Source organism: Colossoma macropomum, unplaced genomic scaffold (assembly GCF_904425465.1).
Source record: "Colossoma macropomum unplaced genomic scaffold, Colossoma_macropomum, whole genome shotgun sequence".
Taxonomy (NCBI): domain Eukaryota; kingdom Metazoa; phylum Chordata; class Actinopteri; order Characiformes; family Serrasalmidae; genus Colossoma; species Colossoma macropomum.
Genome location: NW_023494786.1, coordinates 22,538,971 through 22,559,666, shown reverse-complemented (window position 1 = coordinate 22,559,666; position 20,696 = coordinate 22,538,971). Strand labels below are relative to the sequence as shown.

Genomic DNA, 20,696 nt, shown 5'->3' with positions numbered 1-20,696 from the left:
TATTTTGTTAAAATAAGCATTTTAGCAGTTATTTAATCAAAAAATAATACATTTAATTTTTAAATATGTTAATTTGTCACTTTGACACACATAACATACATGTATCACTGATAAATTCTAACTGATACTGAACTGTAGTGTAACTGTAGTGAACTGTGGTGAATGTGACTGAATAAATGACTAGAAACTACATGTTTGTGCTCCTTGCATACAGGCCTGGTGCACTGGGAACACCAGCTGCTGACTGTATTTGGCAGCTGGGCTGATCTTGCACTCCCTCCTCTTTACTTGGCCTTCCTGTCTGAGGTCCTCCTGTGGCTGGGTGATGCCAGTGTTTGTTTGTTTTTTATCCCACATCTTTCTAATATCCTTTTGGAGGTACAGCATGCCCTCTTTTTTATATGTGACATGGCAAGCTCTTTGACCAGATCCTTGATGAATAGCCAGCATTCATTGTTCATATTACCCATGTAATCAGGGTGTTGTACAGTGAAGTTGGTATAGGCCAAGGGTCAGCAACCCAAATGTTAAGAAGAGCCATTTTGTCCTTTTAACAAAAATCAGACCACCGTGGGGGCCACAACATTTTATGTACATTTTACATCATGGCTGTAAATATGTCTCAGTATGTGCTGATGTAATAGTGTGGGCTAAAAATATATAAACAAAAACGCAGACTTACTTTGCTCTGCTTTAAGCTTTAGCTCAGATAGATAGAGTAGTTTTCTTGTAAAATGTCCCTCAACACTTTACTTTTTACAAAGCTGAAGTCAGCTTCTCATCCACCAGCTTCTTGTTTGAATTTTCCCATTCCACCTTAAATAGTACCTGTGGCACCAGAATGTAACTGCTGCACCTTTTAAGGTGGAATGGGAAAATTCAAACAAGAAGCTGCAGAATGAGAAGCTGACTTCAGCTTTGTGACTTTTTAGTGACAGTTTCTCATTGCAGATTAAACCTATCAGGAAACCAGCTGGAGTGATTATAAATGCAAATAGGTCTGTTTGTCTTCAAGTTATCAATGTTTGTCTTAAGTCTTTCTCTTTGCATTTTTGTTAGCTACTTGCTAACAGTGTTTAAGACCATTTATTGTTAAACCTGCGTTAGAACGATCAGTGGAGCTTTACTTTACTGCAAAGGAGGATTATTTTATTTTTACCCACAAATCTAGTTCTGCTGTGGAGCCACAACAGGGCAGTAAAAGAGCCACATGTGGCTCCAGAGCTGCATGTTGCCGACCCCTGGTATAAGCATTAAGCAGGGCAGCATCCAGTATATTGTAGCAGAGCACCATTTGTGTGCCTGGGTTGTAAATCATCTGATCCTTTTTGTCCGCTTTGCCTTTTGTTTTGTTATATTACTGTATCACTGCTGTTTTTTTTTCACAGTATTGTCATCCACTGCTTTGTCATCAGACATGGTGCTTCAGAGGACAACAACCTTTCCCTTTATTGGCACATAGCTCACCATGGTCATGCTGCCACTGAACCCGAAATCTGAGCTATTTATCTCTGTTGATTTTGATATCATCAAGACAGGTGGTATGTGGAGCTTGTTCCCCACAAATTTCAAAGCAAACAAAGCCACCACCCAGCCACAGGAGGACATCAGACAGGAAGGCCAAGTGAAGAGGACGAGCACAGTAGCTGGTGTTCCCAGTGCATCAGGTCTGTGTGCGAGGAGCAGAAACATGTAGTTGTAATTTGAGAGGCATGTGACCACTGAGATAGCAGTTATATGATAACTAGATGGTAGTAATCAAAAATGAAATATTTAATGAATACCTGAAATATGAAATGCTAAAAAAGGGACAGAGAGCTCGTTGCTCCGCCTTCCCGTCACCGACCCTGCTCCCCAGCTCAGCCACCTGGATTGAACGTGAAGCGAAGTAAAGTGACCTCGCCGGGGAAACGGAAGCAGTGCCCAGGTACCCGCGCACCGTTCACAACTCCCTTGCAGATCTCATCCTTTCCCTGTCCTTGCAGGGTTTCATCTGCACTCAGAATTTGGGCCCCGCCTTCCCGCCAGCTTTCGCGGCTGTCATCAGGCCCACGGGACGGGCACCTGGCACAACTGATCCCATCTACAGCCGGGAACCAGGAACAGACAAAAGGTAACACATCATGTTAAAATGATACATACACAATGTTTTATTCACATTCACTATCAAAACATTGGGTTATTATGGGGCGTTAAAAGGCTGTTAGGCTACAGTGGAGTAAAAATGAAATGGAATAATGTATTTAAAGGAAAAACATGAGGTCAATCAAAGCAAAATGATTTTAGTCTAAAGTCTAAATCAGTTAAAAGTCAGAAATGCTTTCTGAACTCTGACTTTGAACCAATTTACTAGAATGATTTATATAATGTTACTAATGTTACTACAAAATACTAATAATCATAAAAAAGTATAAGATCGTTTCTAGATAATGTTATCAAATAAAGATAGAATGTAATATTTTTTAATAAACTACAAATAATGTACTTTTTTAAGTCTTCTTTGGTGGGCCAAATAGATTCATTTCTTTCTTCTGAGTTATTTGTAAAAACAAACAACACATTTTAAAATAATAGATAATACCCACATTTTTAAATGAATGGTATTCAAATATCACAATGAGAAACTATTTCCTATCTTAAAGTGTTTCCCACACTTTTATATACAATTTTGGTAGCTGTAGCTTGAACACTGACATTTGCACATCTTTGTATGTGGGTTCATGCCCAGGATTTATTAATCTGTCCCTTGGAAATAGTTATGTTGTAACTTTTGTTTATTGTTTATTACCCCCTCTGGTGGCCTGAAGAAAACAAGTACCCAAGAAGATGACTTCAGGCCCAAGTATTAGGGTTACCTGTCAAATTAGACCAGGTGTGGCTGACTGGAGACAACAGCTTTCTTTAATCGCCTTGCTGTGCTGCCGTAACAGCTTTGCTTAAGTATTGACCTTTTTACATGTTAAGGATCTGATTTATTAGGACTACATTTATGTGCTGTACTTTGGTTGACAGATATTTTGAGCCTGGAAGAAGTTGTCAAGTTCTGAGTTCACCATATTTGTGGAAAGTCTGGCAAATACTTTCAAATCAAACAGACAAAAGGTCAATACAAGGTATATTTTAATAATTCTGTTCGGACACCACACCATAGCAGCAGTGTGTGATGTCTTAGGACAGCACAATAATTTGATCTTTCCTCCACTTCACATGGCAACTCAAACGAATTAGCTATGAGTAAAGAAAAGGCGTAACCTGTGTGGTCCTGTGGAACCCCTTAATTTTAAAACCCCCACTTTGCATTTTTAAAGTCAGTCATCTGTGTTCAGTATTTGCATCAGACACAAAGTCAGCATTTAGATTGGAATTCTGTCTATGACATTTTCAGCATTGATTTTCACATTAGATGGTTGTGTGTGACCAGACTGAGCCAAGAGTGACTAGTCAGGAGACCCCTTAAGTGAGAGAAGACCTATTAAGTTGGGTCACAGTTACAACTGATTGATTCAGGAACCACAGTGGCCAAAGAGAAAGAGAAATGTGTTTGGGTGTGATGTTTCCTTGTAATGAAAGTTTTTCTAGGCACATCACAGATGTGCCATACTAAAAGTAGTTAAATTAGGAAGGGAGGGGCTTGGTCTAAGAGCATATTCTAAGTACTGCAGAGCTCTGTTGTTGCAGTCCTGTGATCTCTGTCATCATGCTGGGTACTGTATAACTTTTTCACTGACTAATCAAAAAAACAAATCTAAGCAGCGAGAGTTTATGGATGTTAATCGTGCTGTTTTTGCTGTGAGTTGCTGTTTGTGTCTGATTTTCTAAGGAGGAAGGTAAGATATTTAAAAATACGTTATTTTTTTGTTAATACCAGATGATTTTTTAATTTTGTCTAAATCAGTTATTGAACTACTTTAAAACAATACAGAATAGATTGTTCAGTATTGCCAGAAGAATTACTAGTAATTTGAAACTTTGTTGTTTTACATTATTAACCTAATGAAGTGAATTTAACAGCATTGCACTGCATTTGTCTCCACTGCAGTTGTGGCCTTGTAAGTTGAAATTTCAGTTACAAAGAGATTATGGCCTTTGAAAATTGTTGATTTCAGCTGGATAAATGTATAATAATAAAAATAAGAACTGGTAGTATACAGTGTATTTATTGTGGTGTCATCACAATATAATGAAGCTCTGAATGAAGTACAGTTATCCATAGTTATCCAAAAAATTAACCAGTGGAATATCTATCCTATTGTCAGAATTTCAATTTGTCTGCAGTCGAGAACATGGCAAGACTTCTGCTGCTGCAAGTGATTTTTCATGGTACAGTTTGTTTTTATTTGTACTCTTTATGCAAATAAAAATTGTTACTCACAGGATTTGTCTGTAATTGTATTGAATTATTAGACTATTATCAGAACCTTTTTTAGTCTCAACAGCAGCTTGTAGAGGAAAAAAATTAAACATATAAAATATAGGGGAAAAGATGTAAAGTATAGAATGTTTAGTTTAGTAATAATTCACTCTTAAAACTTTTATTTTTTCTGGCACACAGGCATCCTGTTTAGTGGTACCTGGACATGGTCAGTAACAATGCCAGGGAGCATTAAAGGCCTATACGGTTCCTGCTTGGTTATACCATGTAGGTTCTCCTACGACTCATATCCACCTACAAACCCTTATCGAGTAGTGTGGTATCAGTATGTTAGTCGTGGATACCCTTTAGTGTATGATAGTTGGAACCCTGGATCAGTGATTGACAAGTGTTTGATCTTCTCACTTTGCTTTTCATAAATCACTGTTGTACTTTTTTCAACAGAATTAAACTGTGTTGTAACAACATCTTAGATATCATTTCTATCTTTTTCCTAATTCACTGCTGATATTCTCTGATGTTCATTTTGCCTGTGCAGCATCAGCACCAGCGCCCAGCATTGACATTTTTGGAGGAAACCAAATTGGGCAACACATCACTGTTCAGTGCAGCACATACCACACCTGCCCTTACAGAAAACCCTCTCTGACTCTGAGTGGGATAGAAGGAACACAAGACAGATTGGAACACACTGACATTGGAAGTGGCACCTGGAAAATCACACTAAAACGTGAAGGGATTGTTAAGTCTGATAACCAGAGAGTTGACTGTGTGGTCAGACATCCCGTTGGTCTTTCGGCTTCAGCTACTAAAACACACACTGTGACGTTTAAGTGACACTTCTGTTTCATACATTTCTGAATTATCGAAAAATTAATTGTGTTGACCCTGGAAACAAGAAACATCTAGACACACTTTCTCATGTCCTTTTTAACATTCAGTGGCACATGAGTCAGGAAATCAGATTTGTAGCATTGCATTGTGGTTGTTTGATGCCAGATTTTATCTTTATTATCAACAGGTCCCATTTACAGTCCCCAGATTACACCTGATTCCAGCACAGAGTTTCTTGAGGGAGTGAAAACAGACATCATTTGCTCAGTTACATACAAGTGCCCCAGAGACCGACCTCACATCACTTGGAATGGTGGACAGTTATCTGGCAGCATGTCTCTTGTATCTTGAACACAACAGGAAGCTAGATCAACATTAAAGTTCACTGCAAGTGCTACTGACCATGGTAAAGTCATTACCTGCCAAATAGATTTTAAAGGATGTGTTCAAACAGAGAAAATTACTTTAAAAGTGAAAAGTGAGTAAAAACCCTTCTTAAGTTTTCTGTTTTTACTGATTGTCCTGTATTTTTTTTTCATGTATTTAAGCTACATGTGTTGTTTATTATACAGTACTTTGCTTAAATAGATAAATTGCCAACGGCTGCAATTCTAAAATGTACCACTATACTTATATACCTATATAGTACTTATAAGTACAGCATACTTATAAAAGAGCTTGTAAGTGCACGTCTGAAAATGAGGGTCTGAAGTTTATGCTTTTGAATGCTACTGGTGACATTCATTGCCAAAAATCTGTGCATACTCACTCTGAGGAGTGTAAAAATTAAGTGGCACTGGCACCAGCTGGAAAAGTATTTTTAAATCAAACGCTCCATGTTTTTCATAGTTACATGAACTAACTCCATTTCCCTACCTTTTTTCCGAGAAAACGACTGCCCACCTGTCCGGCCGGACACTGCTGGATGATTGTCTGTAGAGCTCTCCGGCTACCCGCTTCAGACCAGTTGCCCACACCCTAGTCACCGCCACTTGCCCAGCTACCGCAACCTGCCTTGGACTGGCTGCCCACCCTACACTGAAGTGGACTCCTAACTATTACTACTACTACTACTATTAATATTAGTAGTATAATAATTTTGTAGGTAGTTTGACCAGAGGAGGATTATTCATAGCTTAAATAAATGCTATATTTATTTTGCATAAAGCCTCATGTAAGCCTCAAAAAAGCATCAAGTTGTAGTCAGTCATGGTGCTTATAAGAATCTGTCCATTCTGGGGCTGAAAGGTATACACTTACTGCATCATAAACATTATTGTACCATGTTCTTTAAAGGGTCAATGTTCTTCCGTGACTGGACATTCTCCATGCCCAATGCGATCAGAGGGGTCCGGGGCTCATGCGTGGTCATTCCCTGCAATTTTGACTTCAAAACCACACCGCCTCCCAATGTCAATGTGAAATGGTACAAATTCTCTGATACACAGTATCCTTTAGTGTACGATCAATCAGCACAGAATGTTATCACCAAGTTCAGAGGGAAGACGAGCTTGTATGGATCTCCAAATGAGGGAAACTGTAGTTTGAAGATCCAGCCTCTTGAAATGCAGCATAACCAGGAGAGACTGTATCCATGGATGGACCCAAAGCCTATTGAAACGTACCACAGAGAAAATTACCTTGATGTAACCATTGCCCTTGAAGTAACAGGTAAGACCCAAGCCTTTACTGGTTGTTTTTATTATATACTGTTATAGTCATTACAAATTTTGGCATTTTTTAATTTTATTTTAGTTGTTATGTTAGAGTACTATACAGAGTGTACATCAAACATTTAGCCACACAAACTTTGGCATGGTTACACTATTACCAGCAAAAATGGATGTTTATCAGAGGCAGGAGGCAGGAGGATGCAAGAACTATTTTTACACATACTTGAATGTATGCAGTTTTATGATTGCAGGATGTGGTTGCTAGGGGATTGTTTCCATGGTATCCAAGGTATATGCTAGGGTGTTACTAGGTGTTCAGATAGCAAGAGGATAGGGTCCTATTATTGGCCTATTGACGGCAAAGCTGGTGGCCCACTGGCTTTTTGCTCAGCATTTTCCAGGCGGCCCACCGTGGTTAAGTATGGTGTTAGACAAAATGTCACTTTTCATCACTTTTTCCACTCACAGTCCAATTGACTTATTTTTCTTTCCTTTCTTTCTTTTGCTATAGGTTGGGTGTACACATTTTTGGCCACAGATAATTTCCTATAAATATCATTAGTAATTTATAACAACAAACATAACTATGTAATTAGGTTGTCATGTTTTATTATGCTGTTTCTGCTGCAAGTGTAAAATCCTCAGTGACAAAGTGATCACTTGACACAGGCTGATTACAAAAAAGCGTATACCTTTAGAAATTATTACTTTTATTTCATTTTTTGGATTCAGTGTCTCTTAGTGTGAAATTTGCAATAAAGCTGTCATAGAATGCATTTATTCTGCATTTTACATTGTTCTCCAATGTCTATATAGAAGAAAGATGCCCAGGTCAGTGCGAAAAATGCCCAAATGCAGTTTTTACATGCCGATTCACAACCTTATGATTTGGCTCTAAAATGAAATAAGCTGTTTTCCCTTTTTGGTGGGCTCATGAATAATTTAATGAGTTTTGTTCTGATTTGTTGGTTTACAGTGAGCCACCACAAAGGCTCACACAGAAGCTATATATCAAAATAGATACAGGCAGGAAAATAAAATGAACCTCTGTGTAAACAAAGATTGTATGTCAGGCTTCTTGTATCTTCTCTGGTGTAAATTAGCTAAGGTTGTCATAATATTTAGTTAGCTACAGGAGCTAACTGCTAGTGGCTAACATTACCTATACTAGCTACTTGCCTTTGATCTCGACAACAATACAAAGTAAATTAAAGTTTAGCTCAGTATGAAACTTTCCAAGTAAGATGATCTGGATTCAACTGTCAAAAAGTGGATAAAATCACACTTACAGGTTGCTGTTGTGGTTGTGATGCTAATGAAGTTGGAACTGACCCTTCCTCTCTTCAGTGTGAAACACTGAGTGAAGCTGCTCAATATTGTCCAAGGTTTAAGAAACCTTTTGTTTGGAGTGAAATGTGCAGAGCAAACTAGAACTTTGAATTAAAGTTGTCTGGGATCCTGTTAAAGATGAGGAAGCTCATTCATCAGCTTGTTTTACTCTTCCACTTTAAATGGTGCCATAGTTACATTCTGGTGCCTGTACAAGCTGTACCATTTAAGGTGGAACAGAACATCTGATTATTAAGCTGGCGAATATTAAGCCAACTTCAGCCTCATTTAAAGATGAACATCACCCATGCCTGCTGACAGTTCAGTTTCTTGGGAAAGGTGTGAAAAGAGCCAACATCCCTTCACAGCCTGGATCGGTACATTTCTGCACATAGTCTGCCATTTTCTGTAAATATTAATGAGTCACAACTCTTACGTTTGGCTTGTTTTACTGCTCTTTTTTGCAATTGTGGGATTTGCATTTGAAGGAGGAGACAACAGTGTTGGAGGTTCACTGTACTTTCATGTTAAAATAATATGAATAACAATATTCAATGACTCTAATAAGAATATTTACCTTTTCTATACAATATTGAGAAACCGAAAGTGGATATTATTGGCAGTGAGCAGGTCAGTGAGCCGATCACCTTGTCCTGCATTGTTATTCATTACAAAAAAGAAGGGGGGAAATCTAAAATAAAAAATAGCAAAACAATATTTACATTAGCATTCACAAGTTTGGAATAACTATTTTTAATAATATAAAACCTGTTTGGCTGCAGACACATATAAAATTATTATAATATGAAGCTATTATTTTATAGGTTTTAATTTGTAGCAATATATAAAAGCTGTGTGAAGCTGAAAATATTAAGAAATTTTTGATGATAAATGGAGCTGTAGAAAACAATAATTGATAATGACTGAAAAAATCGTATAGCATCCAGAAAGAATTTACAATAAAATGAAAATTTGGAATGCCTTATTTGAAAAGCAGCAAGCAAATGCCACTGTTTAAAAAGTTATTTATAGTTATTTTGTGACAAAAAATGACTAAAATAGAAATATTTTTAATATATGCCTTCTATTAAACATAGAAAATAGTTCTTTTCAGGGTTATGGTAAGAACATTTTAATGTGATAGATTTCAACAGAAAGAATTTAGTAATTGCTTTTTATGCTTTTGAAGACTAAAATGTGGGGAATAAACAAGACTGGCAGTTGACATGAAATATGCTTATAAATTGAATGAACTCATTAATGATCATTTTGTATGTAAATTGGCAGTAAATAAACTATTTTCTGTGCTTCTTGCTTAATAATGTATCATATATCTAAAACTCCACAGCTGAGGCTGCCTGTAATTGTAGAAATACCCATATATCATTGGGTTTTTTATTTATTTTGCCTTAGTCTGCTTGCTTATTAGTGATGGGCATTCTGGCTCTTTTCAGTGAGTCAGATCAATTGACTCAGTTTTTATCTAGAGGGCCGGCTCTATCATTTCCCCAATGGCCTTTCATGTAGTAGCACTTTCAGTTTTTTGTTTGCAAAATCAGCCAATCCTTTAATTTCCACTTAAAATTTAGTCAAAATTTGAATTAATAAAATAAAAATATAATAATAATAATAAATAAATAAATAAATAAATAAATAAATAAATAAATACATAAAATACAAAATTTACCATTTTCACAAATATAATTGGTCAGTCTCTTTCTTTAACTTTGCACTGGAGCTACAAAACTAATGTAGGAAAAAACTGCATGGACAAAAATATGCTGAAAATTCAGACTTCAAATCGTATTTGGCGCTGCAATATACCTTGTCCATTTTTATACATAACAATATGTGTCACAATATCAGAAATCATGGCAAACAATTTTTGGCTGATTGATATCATTTGGAATGAATTGTTTGAAATTGTATGAACAATATAACTCTAAAACAAACCTTCATACTGCTTATAAGTTTTTAGTCTTGTTGGAAACATTACAGTCTATTTTGTGTCCCAGCATGAGATGAAAACTTATAGGGCCAGGCTTAGACATGGACTATTACTCAGACTGAAACTAAATTGCAATGCCAGTAGTGAATCACCATTGGAATGTTTTTAGTCTAGGCTTTGGCTTGATAAAGGATGTGAAAATTTTGTATGTAAATGGCTTTTGTTCTTACAGTTGCCTCATATAAAGGCAATTCCAGAATAATTATACAATTGTGCAGTTAAATTAGCCAAATAAATGAATGTTTCTTTAATATATGTAGTTGGGTTTCAACTTGATAAATATCATCATCATCGTTAACCGCTTAGTCCAGATAGGGTCGCGGTAGCAGTTGGGAGAGCAGAGAATCCCAGATGACCCTGTCCCCCGCAACTTCCTCCAGCTCATTCCCGGGGACCCCAAGCCGCTCCCAGGCCAACTTGGAGATATAATCCCTCCAGCGGGTCCTAGGACGACCCCGGGGTCTTATTCCGGTAGGCCGTGCCTGGTACACCCCCACCGGGAGGCGTCCAGGGGGCATCCAGATCAGATGCCCGAACCACCTCAGCTGGCTCCTCTCAATGCGGAGGAGTAGCGGCTCTACTCTGAGCTCCTCCCGGATGGCCAAGCTCCTCACCCTATCAAATAGAGTGTAGCCCGCCACCCTGCGAAGAAAGCTCATTTCCGCCGCTTGTATTCGCGATCTCATTCTTTCGGTCATTACCCACAGCTCATGACCATAGGTGAGGGTCGGGATGTAGACTGCTGCCGCTTGTCCCAGCCTGCGGTCGATCTCACGATCCTTCTTCCCATCACTCGTGAACAAGACCCCGAGATACTTAAACTCCTCCACCTGGGGCAAGTCCTTTCCCCTTACCTGGAGTGGGCATACCATCCTTTTCCGGGCTAAGGCCATGGACTCAGACTTGGAGGTGCTGATCCGCATACCAACCGCTTCACACTCAGCTGCAAACTGCTCCAGTGCACGCTGGAGGCATCCATGTGATCCAGCCAAAAGAACAACATCATCTGCAAATAGCAGAGACGCCACCCTCCGGCCTCCACACATAATGCCCTCCTGACCCCGGCTACGCCTTGACACCCTGTCCATGAGTAACCCCGGCACCCCATACTCCCGGAGGACCTCCCACAAGATATCTCGGGGAACACGGTCGTAAGTCTTCTCCAAATCCACAAAACACATGTAGACTGGGTTGGGCAAACTCCCATGCCCCCTCAACAATCCGTGAGAGGGTGAAAAGCTGGTCCATTGTTCCACAGCCAGGACGGAATCCGCATTGTTCCTCCTCAATCTGAGGTTCAACTATCGGTCGAAGTCTCCTTTCCAGCACCTTGGCATAGACTTTCCCAGGGAGGCTGAGCAGTGTGATACCCCGATAGTTGACACACACCCTCCAGTCCCCTTTCTTGAAAATAGGGACCACCACCCCGGTCTGCCAGTCCAAGGGTACTGTTCCCGAGGTCCATGCACTATTGCAGAGGCGTGTCAGCCACGACAGCCCCACAATATCCAGAGCCTTAAGCATCTCCAGACGAATCTCATCCACCCCCGGTGCCTTGCCACTGAAGAGCTTGCCAACTACCTCAGTGACCTCCACCAGGGAAATGGAGCTTGACACACCAGAGGCCTCTGGCCCTGACTCCCGTGAGGGAGGCATGTCTCCCGGATTAAGGAGTTCCTCAAAGTGCTCTTTCCACTGACCGACAATATCCTCATTTGAAGTCAGAGTTTCTCCACCCCTGCTGAATACAGCCTGGGCGCAGCCACCCCGACCGCTCCTGAGTCGCCGGACAGTTGTCCAGAACCTCCTCGAGGCCGACCAAAAGTCTTTTTCCATGGCCTCACCAAACTCCTCCCACGCCCCGGATTTTGCTTCTGCCACCGTTGCAGCTGCCACCTGAATCGGGAGTCCTTCGGACCGTCCAGTCCCTAAAGGCCTCTTTCTTCAGCTTGACGGCCTCCCTCACCACCGGTGTCCACCAGGGGGTTCTTGGGTTACCGCCATGACAGGCACCAACAAGCTTTTGGCCACAGCTATGCCTGGCAGCTTCCACAATGCAGGTTTTGAACAGGGTCTATTCAGACTCTATGTCCCCTACCTCCTCCGGGACATGAGAACAGCTCTCCCGGAGGTGGGAGTTAAAATCATTCTGAACAGGGGCCTCCGACAGTCGTTCCCAGCACACCCTCACTATTTGCTTGGGCCTACTGGGTCTAACCCTCAGTCTTTCCTGCCATCTGATCCAACTCACCACCAGATGGTGATCAGTTGACAGCTCAGCACCTCTCTTCACCCGAGTGTCCAGAACATATGGTCCCAAGTCAGATGAAACGACAACAAAGTCAATCATTGACCTTTGACCCAAGGAGCTCTGGTACCATGTACACTTATGAACATCCTTCTGTTCGAACTTGGTGTTCGTTATGGACAATCCATGCCTGGCACAGAAGTCCAATAACAATTCACCATTCGGGTTTAGATCGGGCAGGCCGTTCTTCCCAATCACGCCTCTCCAGGTCTCCCAGTCATTGCCAACATGAGCATTGAAGTCTCCCAGTAAGACTATGGAGTCTGTAGGCGGGACCCTTTCCAGAACCCCGCCCACTTGCTCCAAGAAGGCCGAATACTCCGACCTGTTGTTTGGTGCATAAGCACACACAACAGTCAGAGTTTTCCTCTCTGCGATTTTAATACACATTGAGGCGACCCTCTCATCCACCGGGACAAACTCCAACTGCACTGCCGCCAGCCGGGGGCTTGTGAGTATCCCCACATCCGCCCGGCGCCTCTCACCTTGTGCAACCCCGGAGTAGGAGAGGGACCAACCCCTATCCAGGAGTTTGGTTCCAGAGCCGATACTGTGGGTGGAGGTGAGCCCAACTATATCTAGTTGGTACCTCTCAACCTCCCCACAAGCTCCGGCTCCTTCCCCCCCAGTGAGGTTACATTCCACGTACCAAGAGCCAGTTTCTGCCGCAGGGGCCTAGGCCACCAAGGGCCCCCCTGCAATCTCCCACTGCCTGTACGGCACTGCACCACTCCCCCATGCTGGACCTTATGGGTGGTAGGCCCACATGGTCCCCCCACGTTGCCTCTTCGGGCTGAGCCCAGCCGGGTTACGTGCCCGGCCACCAGGTGCTCGCCGAGGGATGCTACCCCCAGGCCTGGCTCCAGGGGTAGGTCCCGGTGACCCTCTCCCGGGCAGGGTACACGATGTTCTGTGTCCGTTTATCATGGAGGTTTTCGGATCAAGTTAGTCTGGGTCTTCACTCCAGACCTGTTCGCCCTGGGAGACCCTACCAGGAGCATGTTGCTCCCAACGACTTAGCTCTGAAGATCCCTAGACCACACAAGCCCTTCTGCCACGACAAGGCCCCGATCCAGGATAAATATGCTCTGTCTAAAATCACCAGCTTATTCACATAATGTACACTGTAGAAGAAGAGCAAACATGACATGGAAATAACAAAACAACATGTCCCTGTTGTTGGAAGAAAATCTTGTATCTCCAAAATGATCATTTTACAGGAGAAGGAAAAAACATACTTTACTTTTAATGTAAGTCAATGGAATCAGAATTTTTTACAAGTCATTTTGGGCCATTTCTTTTGGTCCATTCATCATGAAAGTTATGTACAATGTAAAGGGTCACAGGTATTTTCAAATTAAATTAAATGTCAAAAATTGAAAAATGTCAGAAGTGGAGGAACAAGGTTTTCTTCCGACAACAGTGATATGTTCGTTCATTCACTATTGGGAGAGGTGGTCAGTGGTGCACCCCCCAATCTTGCAGATTTTCCCTATAAGCATTTAGTCATCCTTCAGTGGTTTAGGAACATAATAATAATAATAATAATAATATAATAATAATAATAATAATAGCCTTCCTGCATCTCCGCAATATTGTTAAATTAAGATGCATTGTCTCTACAGGATGCAGAAAAGCTAGTTCATGCATTCATTACCTCAAGTCTAGATTACTGTAATGCCCTGCTGTCTGGATGTTCCAGCAAAAACCTTAAGTTTCAGTTAGTCCAGAACGCTGCAGCCAGAGTCTCACAAGAACCAGAAAGTTTGACTATATCAGTCCAGTTTTTATCAATCTTGCACTCATTGCCAGTTAAATTCCACAATGAGTACAAAATTCTTTCACTGATGTATAAAGCTCTAAATGGCCTCACCCCTCAGTACCTGAGTGAACTTCTCTGTTATTATGAACCATCGCGCCTACTTAGATCACATGGTGCTGGCTTACTATTAGTACCTAGAATTAATGAAGTTATATTATACATAGAGAATTATGGTAAACTGGGAGTGTTGGTGCTGTTGTCCTGTTGCTCTCACGTGCTCAGTCAGGTTTGTTGACGGTGGAGCGAAGGGGCGCTGACATCTCAGGGAGCCCTAATGTCTCTGTTACCTTCTGGCTCTCCCTCTTAGTTAGGCTGTTATAGCTAGATCTGCCGGAGTCTCTGCTGCCCTCTGTTAACCCTGTAAATTATAATCAGTCACTTTTTACAGAACTAACTCTCTGTGTGTTTTCTTTTTCTTTGCCGAGTTGAACAGCTGCCTGCCCTGTGTGGTCAGTGCTTCTTCGTCCTTGATCGGGTGCCCACTGCTCGCCAGCCTTCTGGACCAGCTTAGGACAGTGTGTGAAATGCTAATGAAAACAGAAAGTCATGAATAGGAAATTTTGTATTAAATTAAAAACTTTTTTTGTGTGTGTTTAATGAGTTTATGAGCTTGGACACAGAGAGGTTGGCAGCGTTTATGGACATTGTTAACATATGGCTTCGTATGTGCACAGTACGGTCTTAATTTGCATTTGTGGATGCAGCGATGAACAGAGTTTAATAAAAACAGTGTATTAAAGTATTCCTGGGCCCATATTCCCATTACAGAAACATGCCGGTTTTTAATGTAGTACCATCTGAGGTCATGCTCATGGGCATTCAGTTATGGGTTTTGGCCTTGCCCTTTACATGCAGGGATTTTTCTGAATTCTCTGAATGTTTTGAGGGTATTATATTGCTCAGTGAGTAACATTGTTTTTAAACTGCTGGATTTTTTTGCGGATGGCAAGCTTCAACTCATCCTTGCTCATAAAGGACCTTTCTTGGATGTTCCTTTTATATAATTTCAGAATAAGCGTATTTTTGTCATTTTTATATAAGAAAAAAAGTCAGTGGGCGGAGCAACACTGTAGCTGTAAGCTGAGAAGGTGAATATATGTGAACACATTGTGAACCCAAACAGTGAAATCAAAGCAGCTTGGCTTCCATGTATAGACTGCATGGGCAGAGGAATGAACAATATGCTTTCTTTTAACCCCTTAAAATTGCAGGCTTATTACTTAAGACTTATTATTCAGTAACTACAGGGACTTCACCATAAACTGGCTAATCTATTCTTAGGTTATAGAAGTGTAAATATAACTTGGCCATTTAAGATTTTACATTTTTGGTCTAAACTGAAGAATCAAGGTTTGCCAGTGCTATAGACAAAACAAGCAACAAAAACAACGAGCATTGCTTTGATGAATGTCCTCACTTTTTGAATGCAGAAACTCCTGACAAACCTGTGATTTCGGATCTTCCTGAAGAGCTGGAGCCAGACAAGCAAATCACAATTAACTGTTCTGTCACCCACACGTGCCCCTCACAACCCCCAACTATAACCTGGAGTATTCCAACTGCCAAGAAAGTGGTGAGCCACACGGAGACAAGTGCAGGCCAGTGGAAAACAATCTCAACAGTTACTTACGTACCAACTGGCTATGAAGAGGAAGAAGACCTCATTTGCACAGCTTCATTCTGGAGAGGAAAGAAACAAGAGAGTTCAGTCGAGCTTCCTGTGAAAAGTGAGTATGTAAAAGAACAGTGAGATGCTGTGATGGTTCATTGCATAACTGAAGACTAATGAGTGCACTGTTTTTAGGTTATGAGGGGCTGAGAATGGAGACCATAGGACCTTACATCCTCGCACCTTTGTTTCTGGTTTTACTTCTTGGCGTAGCTATAGCTGGAGCTATCATTTATAGGCGGTAAGTTTATGTGTATGACTGTATAAATGAGAAAGAGTTACCTTATGGGTTGCAGAATTATCATTTTGCTTTTTGTTACTCAACTTTTTAATTCATGATATTCTTTGCTGCATTATAGAATGCCTTTTGAGACATTGAGATAGATTTGAGGAAAGGCAATCAATGCCTTTATTTGTATTTATACATATGGTTATTGATCAGCTATTGATTTTCAGTTGTTTTTAAACATCAATATTATATTGTTCTACACAGTTCTATCTATTTAATTAGTTTGATTTGTTCTTTGTACCTTTTAAAAGAGATCAATATTGGCCCAATTTTCCAAGTTACATAAAATTGTTCTTTATGCAACTCTATAAGTGTGAATAAAAAAACTAGAAGTGATAAATTACAAAAAGTGACTGGAACAGCTTTAGCAAAGCTGCTTCAGAACATTAATATTATACTGCAAAAATCATCTACAGTGCACCCCAAAGGCCACTAAAACCTGAGAAAAAGACAAGCTTTGAATTAATCTAAAACAATTTAAAGAATTGCAGTGTTTCTTTTTTTTGGGAGTAGGCGCAGCATCTGGAGCCACTTTTCCAGGTGATTATCTTTAATATTCATATGTGTTTGATACACTTTTTCTTGCACATGTTTATCTGGATTTATATCAAACAAATTACAATACTAATAAATTTAATATCATTTTATATTCACAGACTCCCAGATCAGATGGTGCGGTACAAGTAAGGAATGCATCAGTTAAGCACTTGACCAATGTGGGATGTGTTTTTAACTAATAGTACTTTAGCATGTTAACATCTGTGGCAAGATCAGTGATGAGGAAATAACAATACTATTAGCAGATTTATGAATTGATTTTAAGTTGTGAGTGGACCTGTGTTGTCTCTCTCAGGCTGATGAACTGTGGACTGTTCCAACGACACAATCTCACAATCTACAACCATGAAATATTTCTCCTACATCCTCCTCAGTCACGAGACAAAACACATTAAAATCAAACAGTATATATTAATTAGTATATATACAAATATATATATATATATTTATATATATATATATATATATATATATATATATATATATATATATTAATTTTGGAGAACATGTTTCATAATAAAAATATGTTTCATAACAAAACACTTTGATTTAAATGTTTTTTACACACACATATATATATAAATGAACTAGCTCAGTGTTGTTACCCCAATGATAATAAATATGTTCAGATTTAATGTGCCTAATTTAAATGTCCAGCATACTGGACAGTGAAATCTATTAAAATCACTAAAAAACAATATTGTCCCCAAATTCATAGATCTTCTACTGTCACTCCTAAATACATATATCATTCTACTTTAACAGAATAAAGAAAAATCTTGAATGACTTGTATTGCACGAGTCTGTTATATGATTCAAAGCTTGATTTACTATACTCCAAATGTCCAGATTACTGGACAATATTCTTTATCTCAAAATTTGTGGACCTTCTAGAAAGACAAACATACAAAAACACTTCTGAAATAATTACAGGATCATTCAGAAACAATGTTTCATTTGATCTAGAAGGCAGTGAGCATCTTGCTCACCAGATGCTTTATTTGTTTTTATTTATGACAAGATAAAAAAGAAACTAAGAACTAAGAAGAACTAAGAAGACTAAGTTCTGTAGAAACATATAAAAGTGAGTGAGGTGACATACCTGCTTCTATAGAGCTTAAATACCTGGGAAACAAAGATCCATAAGGAGCACTTAAGTGATACACTATTTGAGTAAATGTTGAAATATATTTCTGCTGTTGGAACAAAACCTCATATCTCCATTTTTGTCATTTTTCAGTTTATGGCATAATTTGAAAATGCCTGTTGTCCTTCACATTGTGTATGAATTTCATGATGAATGGACCAAAAGAAATGGACTCAAAATTACTTGGAAAAAGGTCTGGTTCTGTTGACTTTAAATTAAAAGTAAAGTAGGTTTTACCTTCTCCTGTAAAGTTATAATTTTGGAGATACAAGGTTTTCTTTCAACAACAGTGAAATTGTAGGGGCTCATCCTGTGCTGAATTCAAATTCCCAGAAGACCTTGGGCTGATTAGGCCCAACATGGCACACCTGTGGACTCCTCTACTCTAAGCAGCCCTTTGTCACACCTTTGTAGAGGGGTGACCGGCACGGTAATTACCCCAGGTGGGTATATAAACAAAAAGATAAGAAAAAGAAAAGAAAAGAGGGTTTAAATAAAACAAAAGAGAGAAATTGCTCCAAAACTACTTAAAAGCCCAAAAAGAAGGCTTAAACAAGGAACAGCTCCAAGCCACACAAAAGTGTTTGCTCCACAAAGAGTAAATAGGTGAAACATAAAGTCTACCTTCCTCCCATAATCACAGAGGAAGTGTCTTTTGTTTTCTTTTATTTCACTTTTTCTATCTCAGCCTTTGTTTGAGCATGCTTCTTTCAGCGTCCCCTTTGTTTACCTTTTTCCCACCGTTTTAATTCTGATTCATTAAGGTGTACATCGACGGTTCGAGCCTGGCTCTGAGCCACCTCAACCCCAACATGCACAAGCACTCAATTCACACTCCATCACCTCATTAAATTCAGACCCTTTCTGACGGGTTTTCCTCTCTGCACTTGGGTCTGCCTCCCTGCTGTCCTGTAACAGATATATACTATGCTTACAAGTGATTTTGTGTTCTAAACTTTGTGTTCTAAATATGCTTACAAGTGATTTTGTGTTCTAAATCAACTACACTTGAAATATATTTTAGATGTTTACTCTGGGGTGTACTGATACCCACATTACTGTTTAGCAACTAAAATCCTATAAGCATCATCACTTTAAAATACACTCACATAGCACACTTTAGTTGATGATAATTAAATGCACATTTGTTGAAATAGGTTTCAGTAAGAAATACATTGATTAAAGTGTATTTGCTTACAGCATACCTTTCAGAAAAAAGGAAAGACTAAATAAAACTGAACTAAATTGGGGAGAAAAAAATATTAATGTTTGGAAATCAACCCTATGCTTTTTCTCTGAGATGATACATTTTTAATAAAATATTTTTCTATTCATAGTGAAATGTCTACATCTACAGAATTAATAAAACCCAATTTTTCAACACCAGAGAGGTAAACTTCATATCCCATATTTTTGTATATTTTATTTGAAAATGAAATGAAAACAATCTTAGTGTACTTTCTGAAGTCCTGCATTTTGAATGTTTTTATTAATATGGTTCAATACTTGAAGTTATACATTTGGTAAAACTTGATTTGGAGTGGTCCTTTGTAGATGAGTAATAAACTCTTAACAGATTATCAGTAACACATCAACAACACATTAATGAAGTAGCAGTAGTGAAGCACCTGAGTACATTGAAGTAAATATCTTGTAGATGTTCTGTTGATGCATTACTTACATTAACTAGCTGTGTTGTTAATGTTACTTTCATTACGCGAAACCTAACCTTACCAACCTTACGTAAAACTTAACCCTAGCCCTAACCCTAATCTTAACCCTAACCTTATTTTTATTTAGTGATGTTATCACCTTCACATTTACATCAGTATTTGATATTAATATGTGTACCAAGTACCACGACTACTACTAATAGCCATATACGCACATCATAAACACCATAAACATTGAAGTACTGTTTTTGTTTCTTTGTTCACTACAGCGTTGCGATGAAGATTTCAGCTTATATGGAAATGAGTGATGATGGATGTGAGGATTCTGTGAAGGACAAAGCTTGTTATATTTCTAATTATTTGTAAGATCCATTTAATAATACTTAACTGAGATTGATTTGCTAAATGTCAAAGTTTGTAGACACTTGCTCATCCAGCATTTTTTTCTGGGTATTAATTGAAAGTATGTTCCCCTTTGGCTGCAGTAATGTCTTCTACTTATCTGGACAGGCTTTCTGGAGGGGCTTTATACCCCTATAGCTGATACTATGCATTGGGCATTCTGACCTTAAGTTCATATTCAGCTGTTCCAGAGTCTCCTATGGAATTGTAAATGGGAAATGGTTTTCTATGGAGATTATAAAAGTTATGTTTGTGTAATTGATCACCTCTGTCAGCAACGAGTGCATCTTACAGTATTCAGCGTCCATTAGAGGGGGTGTCTGGATACTTTTGCACATTGATTGTAGCTTATTTTTCTGTATGATTTCATTTGAGAATTGCAGACATGCAGACAATTTCAGCTGTTCCAGAGATGATCTTTAATTAAATTTATGTGTATGTACCTTATTTACTTTGTTTGGGTAGAATCAGCAGATTGATTTGTATTTTTAAACAATGGCAGTATTCTAAATAATAATAATAAACACCTTGTCATATCACTTGCAGAGGTGGGGGGTGTAGTCTAAGCCCATTCTCAAGTAAAAATATTGAGACTTGAGTAAAGAAGTGACA

General features: G+C 39.2%; 2 protein-coding genes across 2 annotated transcripts in view; both read left to right on the top strand.

Moving 5' to 3' along the window:
* si:ch73-380l3.3 (sialoadhesin) overlaps positions 1-6,033 on the top strand; it is a 40,269-nt gene extending 34,236 nt beyond the window's left edge. Inside the window, 1 exon segment of the mRNA XM_036564113.1 lies at positions 4,911-6,033. Coding sequence (XP_036420006.1) covers positions 4,911-5,209 — 299 coding nt within the window. The 3' untranslated portion in view covers positions 5,210-6,033.
* A 446-nt stretch (positions 6,034-6,479) lies between these two features.
* LOC118826310 (myelin-associated glycoprotein-like) lies at positions 6,480-19,404 on the top strand. Its single transcript, XM_036597244.1, has 6 exons — positions 6,480-6,877; positions 15,777-16,073; positions 16,151-16,256; positions 16,818-16,844; positions 16,961-16,987; positions 19,347-19,404. The coding sequence occupies exons 1-6, from the start codon at positions 6,490-6,492 to the stop codon at positions 19,402-19,404; spliced, it is 903 nt and encodes a 300-aa protein (XP_036453137.1). The 5' UTR covers positions 6,480-6,489.
* Positions 19,405-20,696: the final 1,292 nt, after the last annotated feature.

Coding starts and splice junctions, on each gene's coding strand:
- LOC118826310 (XM_036597244.1), top strand. CDS start 6,490: ATGTTCTTTAAAGGGTCAATGTTCTTCCGTGACTGGACATTCTCCATG. Junction 6,878..15,776: donor CATTGCCCTTGAAGTAACAG/GTAAGACCCAAG, acceptor TTTTGAATGCAG/AAACTCCTGACAAACCTGTG. Junction 16,074..16,150: donor AGTCGAGCTTCCTGTGAAAA/GTGAGTATGTAA, acceptor CACTGTTTTTAG/GTTATGAGGGGCTGAGAATG.